The sequence below is a fragment of the Ambystoma mexicanum genome, chromosome 11 (genome assembly GCF_040938575.1).
Source record: "Ambystoma mexicanum isolate Mex_15411 chromosome 11, UKY_AmexF1_1, whole genome shotgun sequence".
Lineage (NCBI taxonomy): Eukaryota > Metazoa > Chordata > Amphibia > Caudata > Ambystomatidae > Ambystoma > Ambystoma mexicanum.
The window spans coordinates 831,409,379-831,427,928 of NC_090934.1; the positions used below are offsets into that span (position 1 = coordinate 831,409,379).

The window sequence follows — 18,550 nt, forward strand, 5'->3', positions numbered from 1 at the left end:
TAGCCCGCTCCGCCAGGCCCGATCGTGTGAAAAACTTCACGCGAACCCCTGATGTACACGTAGCCCGCTCCCCCAGGCCCGATCGCATGAAAAAGTTCACGTGAACCCCTGAAATACACGTAGCCCGCTCCCCCAGGCCCGATCGCGTGAAAAAGTTCACGCGAACCCCTGAAATACACGTAGCCCGCTCCCCCAGGCCCGATCGCGTGAAAAAGTTCACGCGAACCCCTGAAATACACGTAGCCCGCTCCCCCAGGCCCGATCGCGTGAAAAAGTTCACGCGAACCCCTGAAATGCACGTAGCCCGCTCCCCCAGGCCCGATCGCGTGAAAAAGTTCACGCGAACCCCTGAAATACACATAGCCCGCTCGCACAGGCCCAATTGCTGTATGTTGCCACTTTTGTAATGCGCAGGGACGCTACAGCCTGCCTTCGTGTGGCGGACGTGTTTCGGCTTGTGCGTGTCTTTGGCTGTGCGTGGCTTTGCCCTATTCGATTCCATGAATACGTGTGGTTCGAGTGCGTGTGGGAGTTCCGTCTGCTTCCCTGCAGTACATCCCCAGTTACGCCCTTATTTTCGCGCGTTGTTCCCCATTCCGCGCGTTACGCCCCGTGTCCCGCCCACTTTCTGGTGTATGCGCCGAGGTTGTGCGCTTTCACTGTGCGCGTCGCGCACGCCTTTCGGGATGTTGCTGTGACTTGTGCGCCATGCACGGGTTTGGCGCACATCCCGGGGTGTACACGCGCAGGGACTTCCATGAATCGCACACGTGCGCGTGCGCCTGTTTTTTTCCGCTTGCGCCTGCTTGCGCGTATATTTTCGGCGCACGTTTGTTCCATGAATCGGCCCCATAATGTTTTCAAATATTAAAGAGCCATTGCTCATAGATGTAACTAAGAGGGTTACAATTTGCACCTGAAAAATGAATAAAAGCAATATATTAAATAGTATGGTGTACTTGATGTTTTGTGTACGCATAAATATTCTATTGCATAGTGACATATTATAAAACTTCATCCAAAGTTGTGTTAAGGGCCTGTTCCATATATTCCTACTCAATACTATACGTAGAACACTCTCTCACTTCCAAATATCTGCCATCCTTCCCCCACCAAATCAACCAGTCATTTCAACATTCTCTTGTATGTATCTGACCATCTCCATGCTCACCCCTTACATTCCCTATCCTCAACCATATCCCATTCCACCATTCATGAGATGAGGAGTTGCATGTGCTCCTTTCTCCACAAATCAAAGAAAATGCTCACCTCCAACCTGCTTACAGCTTACTAACTCTCCCTCTACTCTGCCACCTGTCCCCATGCCAAATCGACTTACTAAACAATTTTAGTTTAATTCAAAACACACAGCTGATAAATACCCAGAAAACTGCAGTTACAGTTTTCCCCTCGCTACTCACTGATAGTGAATTTGCAATCTTCTTCTCAATAAAACACAAACATTCAGGAAATCCCCTTCCAAACCATTCATACTTCATTTGAGGCTCTCATTAGTACACCAGTCTAACTGGTCTTTTTTCACTGCCCTTCAGGCTACCTGTGCAGATGAGCTTGTTAAAAAATGATTTCTTTGTCACCTGTTCCTGTTTCCTGCGACGCTCATCGTCCTACAAATCATAGAAAGCCTTCCACAATGTAACTCCACTCAATCCTGCCTCAACAAAAAGTTGCTACTTGATAATCTATCCTGCATAGCTCCCAACTGCAGTAAAGCTCCCATTATACTAACTAATGCCTTCAACTAACCCCTTCAATTCACACTCAATGTGATTAGTTCCCTTCTTCTTTAAAATTGTACAAAGCATTTACTATTACTGTTTTACCCACATAATCATTACTGCCATTACACCTTTGCTAGTGTAAGTCCTTTGAGACAGTGGTTACTCATGTCAGTAAATTCCTACCATTTGGCTATAACTCCTCCATTCGCTTCCGCTCAACCTCTCTGCTCTCTTTGATAGCGGACATACAGACCACAGTGTGCACGTAACAAATATATATACAATATTGTTAGTGTAGGTGCATCATTCTCCTGCCTTTCCTGCTTACTAGTTGTCTTATCCCATTTTCCTAGGTCTCTTTTAGCACAAGGCCTACATTATTCACAGTCGTTGGCCGAATGGCTCTACCCTCTAGCATCTGCATCTTCTCTCTATACAGCAATCTCCCTTTGTACTTCACCTTTCTTTTGGAGACATGCACATGTCTGTCTTGTCCCTTGCAAGCTGGGTCTGAGCACATTCTATGGACAGACTCGCCATCTGGTGATAGATGAACAAGTACTGATAAACCTTTACTCTGGAAAGATCACAATACCCTATTTCTCACCATCAAGAGATCCAAAATCACTATTATCCTTTTACCTCACCATATCATTCTCTTTTCAACTGCCTGCAACCCTGGAAATCATTTTGACAGAAAGATAATGCTCAAGTTTATCATGTTGACATTCCTCCCACTACCACCTAATTGACCTTAACAACATTCCTATGATATCCCCCTACTCACCTTTCACTCTGCCAAGATTCTAATTATTGCTTTAGCTCTCAGGAAACTGGGCCACTGTTACTGACTTCTTCCTTGAGGCCCCTGTACTTCTTCCGATTTCCTTAAGAAGTCTTCAATTAACACCAATTTACAACTTAACGTCCTAATGTCCAACAATAACTCTCCATTCCACAACCCAGTAGGCAGGCACTGCCTGCATGTGCCCTACTCAACAGTTTCTCATTCAATTATTCTGAGATGTCCATGACCCCACCCTTTCTCCTCAGTCCTTGTATAGACCATGCCCCATTAAAGACTGCTTTCACTTTCACCAGCGCACACACGCAAAACCACTTCACAAATGTCACTGCTGCCACCACAACCTTAATTTGCAATGTAATGTTTTCCGTACACACCCTTCAACATTAGTATCACTGTCTCCCTCGGGTGGTGGATTGCCTTTTTAACAATTAATGCCACCTCCATAAAGGGCACTATAATTACTTTTTGAACTACATGGATTTTATTTTAATGTCCACCAACAGAGAGCCCTGGAAACACCCACCATATTTTCATATAACTATCCAGAGTAAACCTTGATTATACTACTATGTGTAACCTTGGCATGTCATTTCTGTTTAAGATGCCAGCCAAATAAATAAAATGCACCAAGCAAAATACATAGGGCCTCATTCCAAGGTTGGTGGTTGTCATGGCGCTATTTGCTTGGTGTCTGAATTTGATGATGGCAATTATGGTGTTGATGATGACAATGTTGATACTGATCAGGATTTGACTACACCCCACTTTGCTAAGGGGAAATCACTGTGAGAGGTTTTTAAGGCTACAAGCATTGATACTGAGAGCCCCCCGCCCCAAGGAGAGGAAGGGTAGGTGGAACAAACACATCCTGAAAAGGCACCTACTAACACAATCATTTATGTACAAGTTCAGAGTGCAGAATTACCATCACAAAGTACTAATTCTGCATACAGTCTTTGTGACTCCTCATAGAACCCAAGGTGTCAGTGGTGCATGTCAGTGAATGACAGCACCACCCAGAGCATCACAGTAACCAGTACTACCTCTTGCACCTGTGCGACTTCGGAGCACCATGTTTCCTCTTCTTCTGAACAACAGCCAAGGACACTCACACTGTGAGCCATTAGTGCATGTCTATGGTTTTAAGGGGTCAAGAGCAGCATCTTACCATTTGCACCCTATTTAGAAAAGCTACATCCCATGGGAACATAGGACCAATCTGGGCACGTCATCATTGCTGGGTTATATGAAGCAACATCATGCACAAGAGTGGGACCAACATATTACCCAGCATACCTGCAGGAGCCAGCGAGCACCACCCAGCCGGCTGGAACTGCCCTTTGAGGTGAACACAAAATTGCAAGTGTGTGTCAGTCATTAGGGGACAGAGAAAAATTGTGTGCCGACAATGATCTATAAACAAATATGTACTCTGCAATACTATTTGTATTCATTGTTCGTGGACTGTGCATTTGTAGTAAGGTTTGATGCATCCAACTTTTCTGTTTGGTCATTTTTGCCTTCATGTATTTTGAATGATTATATTCTGATATGTTCACCTCCTTTCCTTTCAGACTTAACGTTGGTATCGTTTGAAATGGCGGACAGGCCAAACTTCTTTCTGCATGTGGGATTAGACAGCACACTTTCAGTTTCTAAATGGGAAAAGAGTGAAGCCTTTCAAAACCGATCAACATTTATAATCCACAAAAACACCTGGATTGCAAGATACAAATCTTTCGAGTCTTTTTACAAGCCTGGGCATTTTGTCCGCATTTCATCTTCATCAGTTTACCTGGCGAAATACCGTCACTCTGATGCATTTAGGCTTTCTACTCTGTTTAAACTTGTAGGTAAGTGTCCTACTCAAATGTGAAATCATTGCACTTTTTGGAAATATGCTGCGAAATGTGTACATTTCTGAGTTTCATTTTTCAAATGAAGGAACGTCTGATAATTTTCAAAGTCATGTTGCAATTATAATATCAAGGGAGTGTGAAACAATACAAATGCATACGCATGTCTAGAAATAATAATCATGTTGTGTAAGGCTTTTTGTGACGTTAGGGCAGAAGAGTATGGAAATCACAATCCACAGCCAGGATGTCACAGCAGAGGAATATTCCCATTCTCGGTCTTAAGCACCCTGACAAATTCTTCACAGTGCTTCAGCCCAGTGCTTTCAAAGTCCAGTGCCTCGCCCTACCTTGGCAATGTAGGAGTCTGGCATGGTCAAACTGACAGTATTGCCAGCACCAATTTGTTGGGGAGACTTGCCCGGAGGGAGCAGGTAGAGAGAAATGAGGAGGTGGGGCTGCTGATTGATGGCAGGATTCTAGGTACCAGTGTGTCTGTGTGTGTGTGAGGCTGAGTGGTCAGACACAAACACAAGGGAGGTGTGGTGGGTGTCATGCTGACAGGTATTGAGGGTTTTCAATAGCGGCACAAGCACAATCGTTTTTTGGGGGGTGGGAGAGAATGCTTGCAGAAGGTGGCAGTGAGTTGTATGACATACGGTATTGCTTTGCCTTATCAGGGAAGAGTTGGATGAGGAATGATGGCGGGGGACCAGGTATTTATGTGGTGCCATAGGTCGTGAGAGGCAGATGAGAAATGCCTACATCGGCATTGTCTATAAGCCCCTCGTGATTCCATCCTCCACCCTCCACTTTGCTGGTCTGCGGGGTCAGTGCAGGGAGCAGTCAATACATAGAATTTCAGTGGATAGCTAATAACTAAGGTGTGCAGCCCATCTTGGGGTTATAAGTGAACTCATAGACAGCTCAAGCTTCACACTGGTATATCGGATATGTCATTCAAACATTCTTGATGGAATATATTCCTGTAGTTGATAGCTACATAGCTATAATTCTCTAGATAATGTTCTAGTTGTAAAATCACACTTGGCTGTGATCGTCTTGTGTAACCTCAACTGGATGAATGGCCGAAACATAGCTCATGCCTACCCCTACACTAGACTCATTCTACTGTCATATAAAGAACATTGCCTGGTTGTATCATCATACAGTCAGCTGCATTCTCAAAATCATAAGCACTGTAGTACTTAGCAAACTATAAAGCATCTATTTGCTGTCTCTTAACAATGGGAATATCCATTATAATGTTGATATTAAATGAAATGATGTACACCCATCATGCACAGTTTAATGTAACTCCTATTCGCCTTAGCTTTCCCCGCGTGCATGCAGCACTAAGCAGAACTCATCAGTGACTTCTAATATCGTATAATATCCTCAGTTGGTGTCTTTCTCCGATGGAGTGCGGGGGGGTGGACTATATATGTATTTTAAGAGTATGGGGATGTTGCGGAGGTGCTGTGGTGGTGGTAGCGGTGAAGAAAGGGGGGTAGGGTATGACCCGCCCCAATTTGAACTTTAAAAAAAAACTATCATTTTGGCAAAGTAAATTACTATGTGGCAAAATAGCATAGAACGCAGTAAAGATAACTGTTCTTAAGGTGTCAGGATGGTTAACAAAACATCATGGAAGTGACTGCCAAAAGGCTCCCTGTCCTTGTCAGGTTTTCCTAATGTTATGTACACAGTCACTTCAATATAGCCCTTAACTTGATTTCTTTTTCAGGGGTATTGCGCCCAGCACGTTATTTGACATATCAGCTCAACAAGTAGACCCTTGACATGAATGTTCTCACCCACATTGCGACTCACCTTTTCAGGCTTTTAGATGCATTGATAGGCACATTCCTTTCAAGTACTTCTTCCCTACTTATCGGGTATATTATTGGGACACACTGCTATCAGCAAGTATTGCTCCTCCCTTGCCTAGGGACTTTGACAGGATACATTATTATAACCCACCAGCCCGGAATTGCTCTACAAAGCCATGTCATCCATTCTCAACAGGTTCTTTGTTTTCGTCTTAGTTATAGCCAGAGATATAGCCCTCAGCGGGCTTGCAGCAATTTGTTATTATTTTCTTCTAGTTTAAGCCAGTGTGTGATATCTTACCCTCAGCAGGCTTGTAGCTCTCCTTTTCTCTGGCTCTTTGTTCGCTTCTCCCCTTCATCTTCTCTTTCACGACTTGCCCTTCCTACCTCATGATAAGTGCCTATAGACGGCACCTGATGAAGCAGTAACTCACCTGATTGGTTGCCTTCAGTCTACTTTTCCATTCTCCTCAGGTTGGCCCTTCCTCTGGTCCCCATGGTTTGCTTCATGCATTTCCTGAATTCACATTAAGTCCCTCATGTGTGGCTATTCATTATCTCTGCCTTTACAGTTGGTTGGACATTTTTCCTTATTAGAAGTGACACAGAGGTTCATGTCTAGGTTTTATTTTTTGGAGTCATGCATAAGTGACTGACTGTCAGCGCAGCTCATTGATATAGCAGTTTGTCCTTGCTTTACCACTCTTCAGGGATTAAGTCTTCCTTACCTAAAGTAAGAGATGGATATGACTCATACACGAGCATTAGTGTTTCTGCCTGACCTCTCAGCACTGCTGTCCCTGTCTCTTTCATCTTATCAACCTGTTTGTGTGCATATGGGAGAGCAAAAGAGCATTCTCAGTACATTCCACAGATACCTTTCCCTGCCTAGAGGATGCAGGGTTATTCATCTGGGATACGGTGAGTGCTTGGTTGGCAATGGCCTACGTGGCCTGCAGGAATCATCTTCCATCCTTCTGTCAGGCTTTAGGCAGGTGGTTCTATCCTCAGAAATCATCCAGGGGCAGAGATGTGGAGGGATTACAATGGCTCCTCCATGTGCCTCATCTGGGTGGAACATTACCTCGCATGTGGGCATCCCCGGCTCTCTAGAGTAACCTTTACAGCTGCAGGTCAGCCATCTGAAGTGAGTTCATCACACACACATCGAAAAGTTCATTAAGATACCTTTGGATGGCTGAATTATATCAGATTATTTCAAAACACACTATAACGCTTCATTCCAATCAGTGTGATGATTTGCCTCTGACTCTGTGTGCAGGAATGAGATGATGTACAATTAGATGAATACATGACTGGCTGAATGAATGCATACGCTTCCCATCATGTGAAATCATCTTGGTGTCACTAGGCAAGGAAGATATTCCTGCAAGAACTATTTGAGCACCAATGTTTTCAAGTCCTATTGACCGAGGGTAGCTAGTCACTATTGAAGAAGTTCCACCTAACATTTTCTGAAGTGTGAACTCCACAATATCAAAACCCAAACAACAAGATATGTAGCTGATTCTTAGAAACACAAAAGGGAAATTCCCTCATCACACAGTGATATTAGTTTCCTATTAATGGGATATTTGGGTGCACGAAGAACCGTGATCACATCGCACAGCCACAGCAGATTATAGGGACAGGCTGCCAAGCATGGCAAGCATAGGCAGCCAAACCAGGCGGTTAGACTGATCTCCTGCTGAAGTAGCTGGAACACATGAAATGTGCTTCAAAGTACTCTGAATCCCAGCGAAGTCCCAGATTGGATTCAAAGTCCTCCGAACCATGCTTAAGCCCTACTGGTATAAGAGTGCGGGAAACATGCAGAAACCAGCCCACACTATGCTTTAAGCGGAATTCTCATGCTGACCACACAATCCGACGGCCAAAATATGGGTGGAAAAACATAAGGAAAAGCCCCTTAGAAGTCGCTGACCATATGTCTAGCATACACTCAACCCATTCTTGAGAGCTGAACTCAACATTGCATATTCCAGCAAGATAGAATATTCAAAAAAGCACTTGATAACAGAGGTTCATTGTGGAACCTCAATGTTCGACAAACACTGCAGTGGACCATTCGTTTAAGTCAGGGCAGACTCAAACTTCCTATGCCCTTTGGCTTTAGACCAAAACTCACTTCCATCACTAAAGAAACATCTTACTATCCTCTCTATATGACTATCAACGGGATCCCATTGTGTTGTAATATGAACTCACCAAGTGAATCCTTACTGTCTTGAGTTTTACCAACACTCGCGGATCTCTGTCATACTCATTTTTTGAACTTTCAGAGGTTGACAAACGCAATTGGCAAAGCCTGGATCAGAGCCCACTTATCAAACTAGATGGGATGAAACAAAAGTGTAATCCGCAGGTTACAAAGAAATATCTACAGCAGTTGAAGTTGCCAAAGATTTATCTAACATGATTTAAACCTGTGGTATTTAGTTTATACTCATATTCTGCATCAGGCATACTAAGCACCTCTACCTTTGGCTGTGGAGCCTTTGTCACACAGATTGTGCATGTATCTTTTAAACAGATCTTTGCTTTTAGTATAGAAAGCTATCAAGCTTTGGACACCATGACCTGCAGGTTGCATGATGCCAATCTCTGCAACACATGATTTTAACTCAATGAACTTGTGCAATGGCATAGGGGCCTGTATGTGGCACAAAGATCTTCAGAACAGGCACATAATCCTCCTGAAGTATATTACAGGAATTGGTACCTGTGACCTGCAAGTCAAACGTTGGATCTCCTAGCAATCACATTAAGTGGCTGGCCTATCTCTATCTCACATAAAGAGTTATCAACTCATTTCATACTAATTCTCCTTTCAATACAATACCATCTTTAATTATTTTTGATATGACAAATCAGAACATTGTTTCATTTGCGCACATAACTATGTCGATTAATAAGCATGTTGAAATTTGCATCATGTGCTATTTTTATTTTTTAAGCTGTATTAATAGCGACTTCATATAGAGATGGCCTGAAGCACAAGACAATTGAGAGGCATTGCAGTATATGGTAGACGTTTACCCAAATCTACTGCATTTGTTTGTTAAGGAAATGACAACACCCATCAAAAACGTTGAATGGAAATCTATACATTATTCTTAATCACAGACATTACTGGGACCAGGGAGCAAGCTATATCAAAATCAGTCTTGCTTCTACTCCCAATGGGAGCAGTCCAGCATGAACTGCTAGACCATAGCCTCTCTGCACGAGAACACAAGAAACTGAAGACATGTGTTGTCTTGTTGGCGGTATTAGATAAATTCCCTGCCACTTTCCTTTTTTCATGGGCTAGGCTATACACCAGTAGGCTTTGTACTGCGCCGTTCACACACCATGTTTTGGAAAATTATGCATTATGCATTGGACATTGAAATAGCTGTGCAATAAAAACAGACACGATAATAATACCACACATTGTGACCTTTGTGCACTTAGGCATTTCTATGTTCATTCATCAAAAAAAAATGCACATGTAGACAATCAAACAACCTCAAAACTGGTACAGTGGTGAGCATAGAAACCTTAGAATCAAATGTTGGCAATGAATACATGAAAAGAAAAAGGAAAAAAAGGAAAAACGCTTTGTACTTTGGTTCAGCACAGCCCTTAGTCCCCAGCTAGAACTTTGACTATGAAAGAAAATGCATTATAGATACAGCTTCAATCTTCATGTACTCCTTTCCCTTTAGCTAGGGTTGGGTTTGTATGATATTAGGTATAATGGACTCTCCTGCATAGCATAACAACCCCAATAACCAATGTTGACTTAGGCCATTACCTGTATCTCTGGGTACCTTAGAAACAAAAGGGTTATGCCTTCTGGGACAGTTTGACACTGTGCCAGATTACCCCTGCAAGAGATTCCAGACAATTTTGTCCCTATTAATACTCACTCTACTTCACTTGAGACTTTGGTGAATCCAGCCCTTCAAGCTTGTCTGTAGTCTGAGTGCCATTCAGCAGCAGCCCTCACCTTCCAGCAGATGGAATGTTGAGGGCACTATCTTTGCAAAACTGCACACGCAGTATCGCTCTTCCTCACTCCCAACTGCCAACAGATATTGTCTTTGCCCGCAGTCCCCATTTGAAGGCCCCTGTGAGGTTTGGCCTGAAGCATTGTACTCAAACAGCACACCTACCTAACGAGACAGCCCGGATTTCTCACTTGATGCAATCAGCAGTGACAGCTAAGCTTGCTGCTCACCTCCCTTCCAGGTCCAGTGAGTTTGTTCACTTGTAACTCTTGCACAATTCGACAAACTAGGACTCCAGGTCTTGCTCAGATTTTGTTAAAGCCCAGCCTCATCTAAAATGCAGGCCAAAAAGCCTTACAGAGAAAACTAGGTCCACAAGCCATACATCAAAACCTCAGGCAAAAGACCCCTCCTTCCAGCTGACAGCCCATTTTAAACCCTTCACCAGAACCATCCCCTTTTCATATATCACATATAGATTTTGAACATGTTTACCCACCTATCTGATGATGTCAGTTATTACCTCCTTCAAACTCCATCCCCTTTGTGTCAATCCTAACTTCCACATGTGACAGAGCCTTTGAGAATCTTCCAGCCATTCTTGCACCCATCTTGTGTAATTTCCAGCCCAGCCCTAATCAACCTTTTGACAGCATTTGGCACATCAACCAATAAAGTAACATATTCCTTCCTTCCTCTTTTCCTCGCAGAAAAATTGCCATCTATCTTCAAGGCCCCCTTATTTGCAGCTTCACAGCACACGCTCTGAATCTCACATGGAAATGCAGTTTTCACTCTTCACTTCCTTATCTGAACTGGCAAACCACAGCCAATTTATTTGTTCGTGCATCTGCCGCAATGTTAGTTTGTTAAGGAATGCAGCCCACATTTCGAACCCTACATCAGCTGTTTGGTTCAAAATTCCCCATTTCAGTCCCTAATGCTACAGTCACTGCTGTGCTAGTAATCCATTTGAGTAATTCATGTTAGTAACTCATGTACTACAGTACAGAGTACATAGCATGTGCTACAATATTTGTATAAGTCGCAATTATTGGCAAACAACTTCCCTACATCTGTCTTCAGTGAGGTTCAGCTTGATCCCATCGACAATCCAGGCAAAGCGATCAAAGGACCATACCCCCTGCCACTTTGACACACAATAGCTTTGAAAGTGTTCAGGGTAAGAAATTACACAATTGCACTCTAGTACAGCACATCTGCCCCAGGTCACATTTCAAAAAGCACACACACATTTCCAGAGGTCTTAGGATATTTTCCCCACCCCTGTTGACTCTCTCCACAGTGTCAAAGGCATTTCTACCCATATTAAATAATTATAATTGTTCTTTTTTACCACCCTTAATACCAGAGATTAGGATCTGGATTGAAACCTGTGTTGCACTGTGTTGTCTTGCTTCCAAGACAGATGCATTGCCCCTGAGCTATCCCCCCTCACCGATTCCTCCAATTTAAATTTCAATAATTTAAAAAAAAATGTGCTTTAAATAATTCCTACCCTAAATTCGAAACATGATTTGAAAATGATTACCCTGTTTTTAAAGTTTGTGTTACATCTTTCTCAAATCTCCCAGAGAGATCTGGGCATATTGATAAGCCTGTCCAAATATGCAAATCTCACCAATCTCAAGATGGAGATTTGTGAATCTGCATTAACCAACATATAGCTAATGTATACACCCCCAATACAATATTCCAGTGTTTTCTAGCTTTTTCAGTTTCTTGCTTCTATCTTCAGATGTTGATGAGCTTTCAAAACAACACTCTGGATGTTTTGGAGCAGTCTTCTTTATGTGGTCTTAATTTATGGACGTTTGAGGTGAACTCTGCACTCATTTTTGACCATATAAAGCATGCGTTATCATTTACTCATGCCTTTGATCATCTCTAAATGCATGCATGCCTGTTGCATTTGTGTGGCATATCAATGTGTTTCTATAGATTGTTTACAATAAGCCTCATCCACCTATATCATTGAAGTAGAATGCACAGCATCTGTGGTATGTACATTGTACGATTCACAGGACTCATCTTCTATGTTCCCCTAGATGCAAAGTTCAAGTTTTCAGCCTACTCTACCTGTGAGTGGCGATATGAAGCCTGTGCAGCTGCTTGCTTCAAAACCTGCAGGGACCCCCTCGGACAAACTTGCCAGACTGTCCCAAAGTAAGTATTGCTTAGCATCTCTTTTTGGTCAGTGTTAACTACTTTTGGAAAATGGGAAATGGAAAACTATGGGTAAAGGTAAGTTATAATGCATTTCAATATGCAACTCGAGGGAATCCATTTGTTTGTGCTACAATTCTTCTGAAGAAAGCAAATAACAGTGTCCTTGGCATACACTACAGCCGGAATCCTTTTTTACAATGTAAAATGCTGTCTGATTTCTGTAAAGAAGGCACACTTGATAATTTTTGTTCACCTTTTATCCATGCATTTTGACCCAGACTAGGGCACACCACTGCTTCAGAAAGAGGTGCAGTCACTTGTATCCTTGTCTAAAAGATTCCTCAAGGTGGAATTTGTTGTCCTGGTATTTTGACAGGAGTGTCACTTTTGCCTGATATCACACCAAGTTTAATTCCTCTTTTTTGTGCTTTTCTGTCCAACATTTTTTGGTCTGATTGAAGGGTTCTTATGTCCCTCCCAGAGCCTTTGGAGGAGCATAGTAGAAGGACCCTGATGTATTGTCGTTGATGCATAGAGTGTCTGCCATTGACTTATAGCATCATTTTACATTTCATTTTTTGTATGTGTATTTATTAATTAAAGAGTGAGTGATTTAATCAGAAACGCTCTACTTTACAGCAATGGCAGTGACTGGAGCATTAGCTATGGAGGGTGATTTAAAATAATCCATGGTGGTAAGTGGGCAGATAAGATCCATCTGAGAGGGAAGCTAGTAGTGAGAGCAAGTAATGTGGATGACATCAATGGCTGACAATACATGTTTTACCATCACACACATGACCACCCTCCTTTCAACCCTTCTTAATAACTAAAAGGTAAAAATGCCTGTAACAATGCAAGGACATGTCCTTCCATTGAAGACCAAAACTATGAATTTGAAGTATTAATAAAGAGTTTTGTAAGAATTCAGCTAGACCTGTACAAATAGAAAACATAATATATTGATGTGTGAAGACAAACTCTTAAAATAATGTATTGCTACTTTTAAAATAGCATTAATAGTCCTGTGAGCAATGACAGGATGCCACACAGAACCACAGGTATTTTCTAAGGAACCCCCGGACCTTGTTAATAGTAGTCTCTTTTCTGCTTCTAAGAAAGATCAATAATACTTAACCCAGTTTAGGAAAATGTCCTCCCAGACAGGAGCCTACATATGATTCTTAAAATGCCCAGGAATATTTAAAAGCACTTTCCTGGGCCAATAAAAGTAAAAAAACATACTCTTTGAATGTGTCCATGTAATGTTTATTAACAAAACAGATCATGTGGGGGGAGATCATTCCCCTCCAAAGCTGTGATCAATGTGTTTTTTGTCTTTATGGACCGTCCTGGACAGCTTTGGAAATAGCCTTTTCTTCTATTTCTAATGGGACCAGAGGGGTCCATACAAACAAGAATATAATGATTACAGCAATTAGGGGCGGTGTCTTGTCCTATGGGACCCTATGGTTTTTTTTTAGAATTTATTTTAAAGAAATAACCTAGGCCCATAGAAATAGTATTGCTTCTATTTCAGTGCAACTTTTTATTAACACGTTTTAAAGTAATATATGAGGTAGAAAGGGGAAGGACTCGCCCCTGCAAGGCTGCAGCCATAGTTTCATTATTTAAAAGGATCATTTATACCCTTCAAGAAAAAGTACTTTTCCTATTTCTAATGAGGATAAGGAGGATCAATTAAAAGAACAAAATAAGGCCTGCTAATTGTTTTGGTTAAGTGAACAACAAAATGGTAACTGTTCAGTGGCTCACCAGAACTAAGAAATGGATATACTGGAACACAGAGGTGAACCACATGCCCAATGCAGGGCTTTGTACTACTACAGTACTGGGCTAGTTCAGAAGCAAAGAGTATAGCCACAATATTGCTGATAGTTTGAGATGGTTCTGATAATGTACATGGTTACAATGGCCAGTGGTGTTCATTTCTATTCTACATCAAATCCCTAAAAGAGAGAACAGTTCAACAAAGACAAACTCTGATTTAATAAGGCACAACCACCAGGATGTAAGCTCATATTCGGAACCCTTTGTCTGTTGTTACATCCCAGCTGTCCTATCTTTGTGCAGGCACAGTCTAATGATTTGTTTCCGTCAAGTTTATATCCTAACATGTCACACACCCAGATTCTGAGATTCTGGGGGTGGGGGGTGGAACTGTTGTGATTATGGGTTACCAGTTCCTGGTCCTCTGTGGCTTTGTTATTAGAGGGATCCTCAGGAGTCTGCATCAGTACAGAAAAAGCAAAGTGGTAATTGCTGATTAAAGGTAATGATGGGCCATGAAGTGTGTTCAGAGTTACTTAGGTGTGATTGAGAACCTTTGTTTGACCTTTGGTCTGTAATTGATGGAGGTGTGGCACCCAGTAGCAAGGCACACGTAAGAAACATGTAGTTCAAGGGTGGTAAAAACACAGTGTAATTGTGTCTTCACAAGCTCAAATCTGTGAAGAAATTACAGCTGCGGGGGTCGGGCTATTTCCCTGTTTGGCATCTTTTAAGCCATACTTCTTCTCTCTTAGCAGTTTGTTCACATCCTAAATCGTGGCTGGTTTGCAGTTTATGTGCCGGTTATTGATATTTTGTCCTAACTGGTCACACCAAGCCAAACAAGATGAGAACTGTTGCTGGCCTCACTCTAGAAGGTAGAAAGTCTAGTTTCCCAAGGTACTGTGCTGAACCCAGAAGTCAAGAGATGTCAGCAGGTCTTGAAACTTCTTTAGCCAGACTTCTTTACTCCAGCTTTTGGTAGACACTGTCATCTGTACATTGCCAAGTCATTGAAGCATTTTATTTTTATTGTGTTTTTGGTTTATAAAGTTAAACCTTTCACACACTTTATAGTGTATAAAAGCATAAGACAAATACATACATAAAACCAAACATAATCATCAGTCCATAGAAATTGTATGAAGCATTTCATCTACATTTATATAAGGTGGGCTGTGTGTTGGGGGCTTAGAAGCCATTGAGATTAATCTATTGAACTGTTTTGGTAGCCTCACAATCAGGCGGGGTTGCCACATTCAACTTCCATGGACTACTTGCCATGCTAAAGCTCAGGATCTGGATTCACTTCAATCATTCCAGCACTGGCCAGAACAAGTTTTGACTCACCCTTAGCTGTTGATATGGAAAGTAGGGAACTCACTTGATGGGATACACCCGACATGCCACAGTCTAGAAAAGACAGCAAGACCACTTTTGTGATACCAATTTGTCATGGTTATGAAAATCTAGCACAAAACTCGGCAGCTGCTGGCTGTGCATCATATTTAATGCCTGCCTACATTATACAATTAAGTCCTTCCAGATTTAAAATCTGCCTAAGTGAGTGGTAAAATAATCATACAGCAGCGGAGAAGGTAAAATGATGCGGCATAGACAAAGAGTGGTTACAAATGGCTGCGAATGAAAGAATACTTCCAGAGGTAGACTACTTTTTAAGTACCCCCATCATTTATGTAACAGGGGCCGTGAAAAGCCAAAGAGCTAGACTATTACTTTAGAATATTTGTATCATGGGATCATGCTAAGGTCATGTTATGACTAGTATTAGTAATAGTAATGGTAGTAATAGCAGTATTGGTAATAGTAGAAATGGTAGTAGTTATTGCACTATTATTATCTCAGTCATATTAAAGTGATCCTAATGCTTTTATTTTAGGGTTGAAGGATGTATCCCGCTGTGTCAGCTGAACATGGTGTTGGATGAAGTTACTGGAAGATGTGTATATTTTGAAGACTGTAAGTTTTACACCTTTTTTATTTGCTTTCCTTTCAAATGTCTAATCTTTGTGCTGTTTAATGAGCAACTCATATGACTATTTTCTTTGACGTTTTCATAAGGATGACACATTGTGGGGGACAGGGTTTTTGAAGATGCTCAAACTATATTTGAAACATCTAACCCCCCAAAATAATTGTTCACCTGCCCTGCCAAACTTGCAAGTCCCATTTTATATCAAATGTAAGATGCGCCTTGAAGTAGGGCTTTCTAGACCTTTTATCCTCTATGTCCACAACACAGTGCATGCACCACAAGCCTCCTCTGACTTGAGATAGCCTTTTTGATAATAGGTTTTTCAATTTTTGTCAAGTTGCAAGTCCACATCTTTGGTCTCCGAACCTATGTGATGGCTATGTCACTTTGAAGCTGCAACATTGTGTCTTGCAGATGTCATGTTGACTGCAAAAGTAGGACAAATAACACATTGGTGAACCACTTTCAGCAATTGTTTAACACACCTGGCTTTCCATTGCAAATCGGAAATCTTGAAAGAAGAGGGGGTTGGTCTGTTAAACCTTGATAAAACAGAGATCCTCAGGTGCATAAAAAAGCCAAGCAATTCAAGGGCACCATGGCCAGACGGGATCACTAATGCCATGCTAAAAAAAGGATCCTGTTCTATGGTCAGAATTCATAGCGGGTATGTTTACTCGAAGTTTGGATGTTGGTAGGGTGCCGAATACATGGAAACTATCTATTATGATCCCAATCTTTAAGAAAAGGGACAGAGAGGCCCCAAGAAACTATAGAGCAAGGTTGTCCAACATACGGCCCGCGGGCCACAATGCGGCCCTCCGAGCCATTTCATGTGGCCCGCGAGACCGAACAGACAAACAAAGGAAATCCAAAAGAACAAGCTGCCTGGGTTGTGATTTCCATTGGCTGAGAAACAGCCAATGGAAATACTGTTGCCATGCAAGGTACGGCGAGCGCACCACCTTCACACTCCTGTTCCAGTCAGCTTCGTGTGAATCACCAGCCCAGCCCCCCAGCATCACGCCTGTGACCGAGGCCTGGTAAGTTTTTCTTTTTTTTTATTTATTTGCAGGCCACGGCCCGGTTTATTTATTTATTTGTTCGATGTTCGTCGGGTCCGGTGCATTTTTTTTTTTTTATGAATGTCGGGTCTGTAAACTCGAATTCTGGGCCATGGCGGGGGTCTGTTAGTGCATCTGGTGCCCCCTTGCAGGGGGCATCAGAGGCAGTAACAGGCCACGGCCGGGTTTATTTATTCATTTGTTCGATGTTTGTCGGGTGCGTGCACCCGATTAATTTATTTATTTCTGCAATGTTGGGCCTGACCAACATTGCGGATATAAATAAATTAATCAGGTCCACGGACCCGAAACACATTGAAAAATAAATAAATAAACCGGGCCGTGCATGGCAGAGCACTGTTACTGCCTCCGGTGCCCCCTGGAACGGGGCACCAGAGGCAGTTACAGGCCCGGTGCATTTTTTTTTTTTTAAAGAATGTCGGATCTGTAAACCCGAATTCTGGGCCATGGCGGGGGTCTGTTACTGCCTCTGGTGCCCCCTTGCAGGGGGCATCAGAGGCAGTAACAGGCCACGGCCGGGTTTATTTATTCATTTGTTCGATGTTTATCGGGTCCGTGCACCCGATTAATTTATTTATTTCTGCAATGTTGGGCCTGACCAACATTGCGGATATAAATACATTAATCGGGTCCACGGACCCGAAAAACATTGAAAAAATAAATAAATAAACCGGGCCGTGCATGGCAGAGCCCTGTTACTGCCTCTGGTGCCTCCTGGAACGGGGCACCAGAGGCAGTTACAGGCCCGGTGCATTTTTTTTTTTTTTAAAGAATGTTTGTCGGGTCTGTAAACCCGAATTCTGGGCCATGGCGGGGAGGTCTGTTACTGCATCTGGTGCCCCCTTGCAGGGGGCATCAGAGGCAGTAACAGGCCACGGCCGGGTTTATTTATTCATTTGTTCGATGTTTGTCGGGTCCGTGCACCAGATTAATTTATTTATTTCTGCAATGTTGGGCCTGACCAACATTGCGGATATAAATAAATTAATCGGGTCCACGGACCCGAAAAACATTGAACAAATAAATAAATAAACCGGGCCGTGCATGGCAGAGCACTGTTACTGCCTCTGGTGCACCCTGTGAGGGGGCACCAGAGGCAGTTACAGGCCCGATGCATTTTCTTTTTTTAAAGAATGTTTGTCGGGTCCGTAGACCCGAATAATTTATTTATTTCTGCAATGTTAGGCTCGACCAACATTGTGGAAAGAAATAAATTAATCGGGTCCACGGACCT

The 18,550-nt window shown here is 42.5% G+C and overlaps 1 protein-coding gene across 1 annotated transcript in view; it reads left to right on the forward strand.

The window, feature by feature from the left end:
• Window positions 1-18,550, forward strand: part of OTOG (otogelin) — a 1,239,067-nt gene that overhangs the window by 686,624 nt on the left and 533,893 nt on the right. Inside the window, exons 30-32 of the mRNA XM_069625375.1 lie at window positions 4,125-4,403; window positions 12,324-12,441; window positions 16,136-16,215. Coding sequence (XP_069481476.1) covers window positions 4,125-4,403; window positions 12,324-12,441; window positions 16,136-16,215 — 477 coding nt within the window. The remainder of the gene's footprint in view (window positions 1-4,124; window positions 4,404-12,323; window positions 12,442-16,135; window positions 16,216-18,550) is intronic.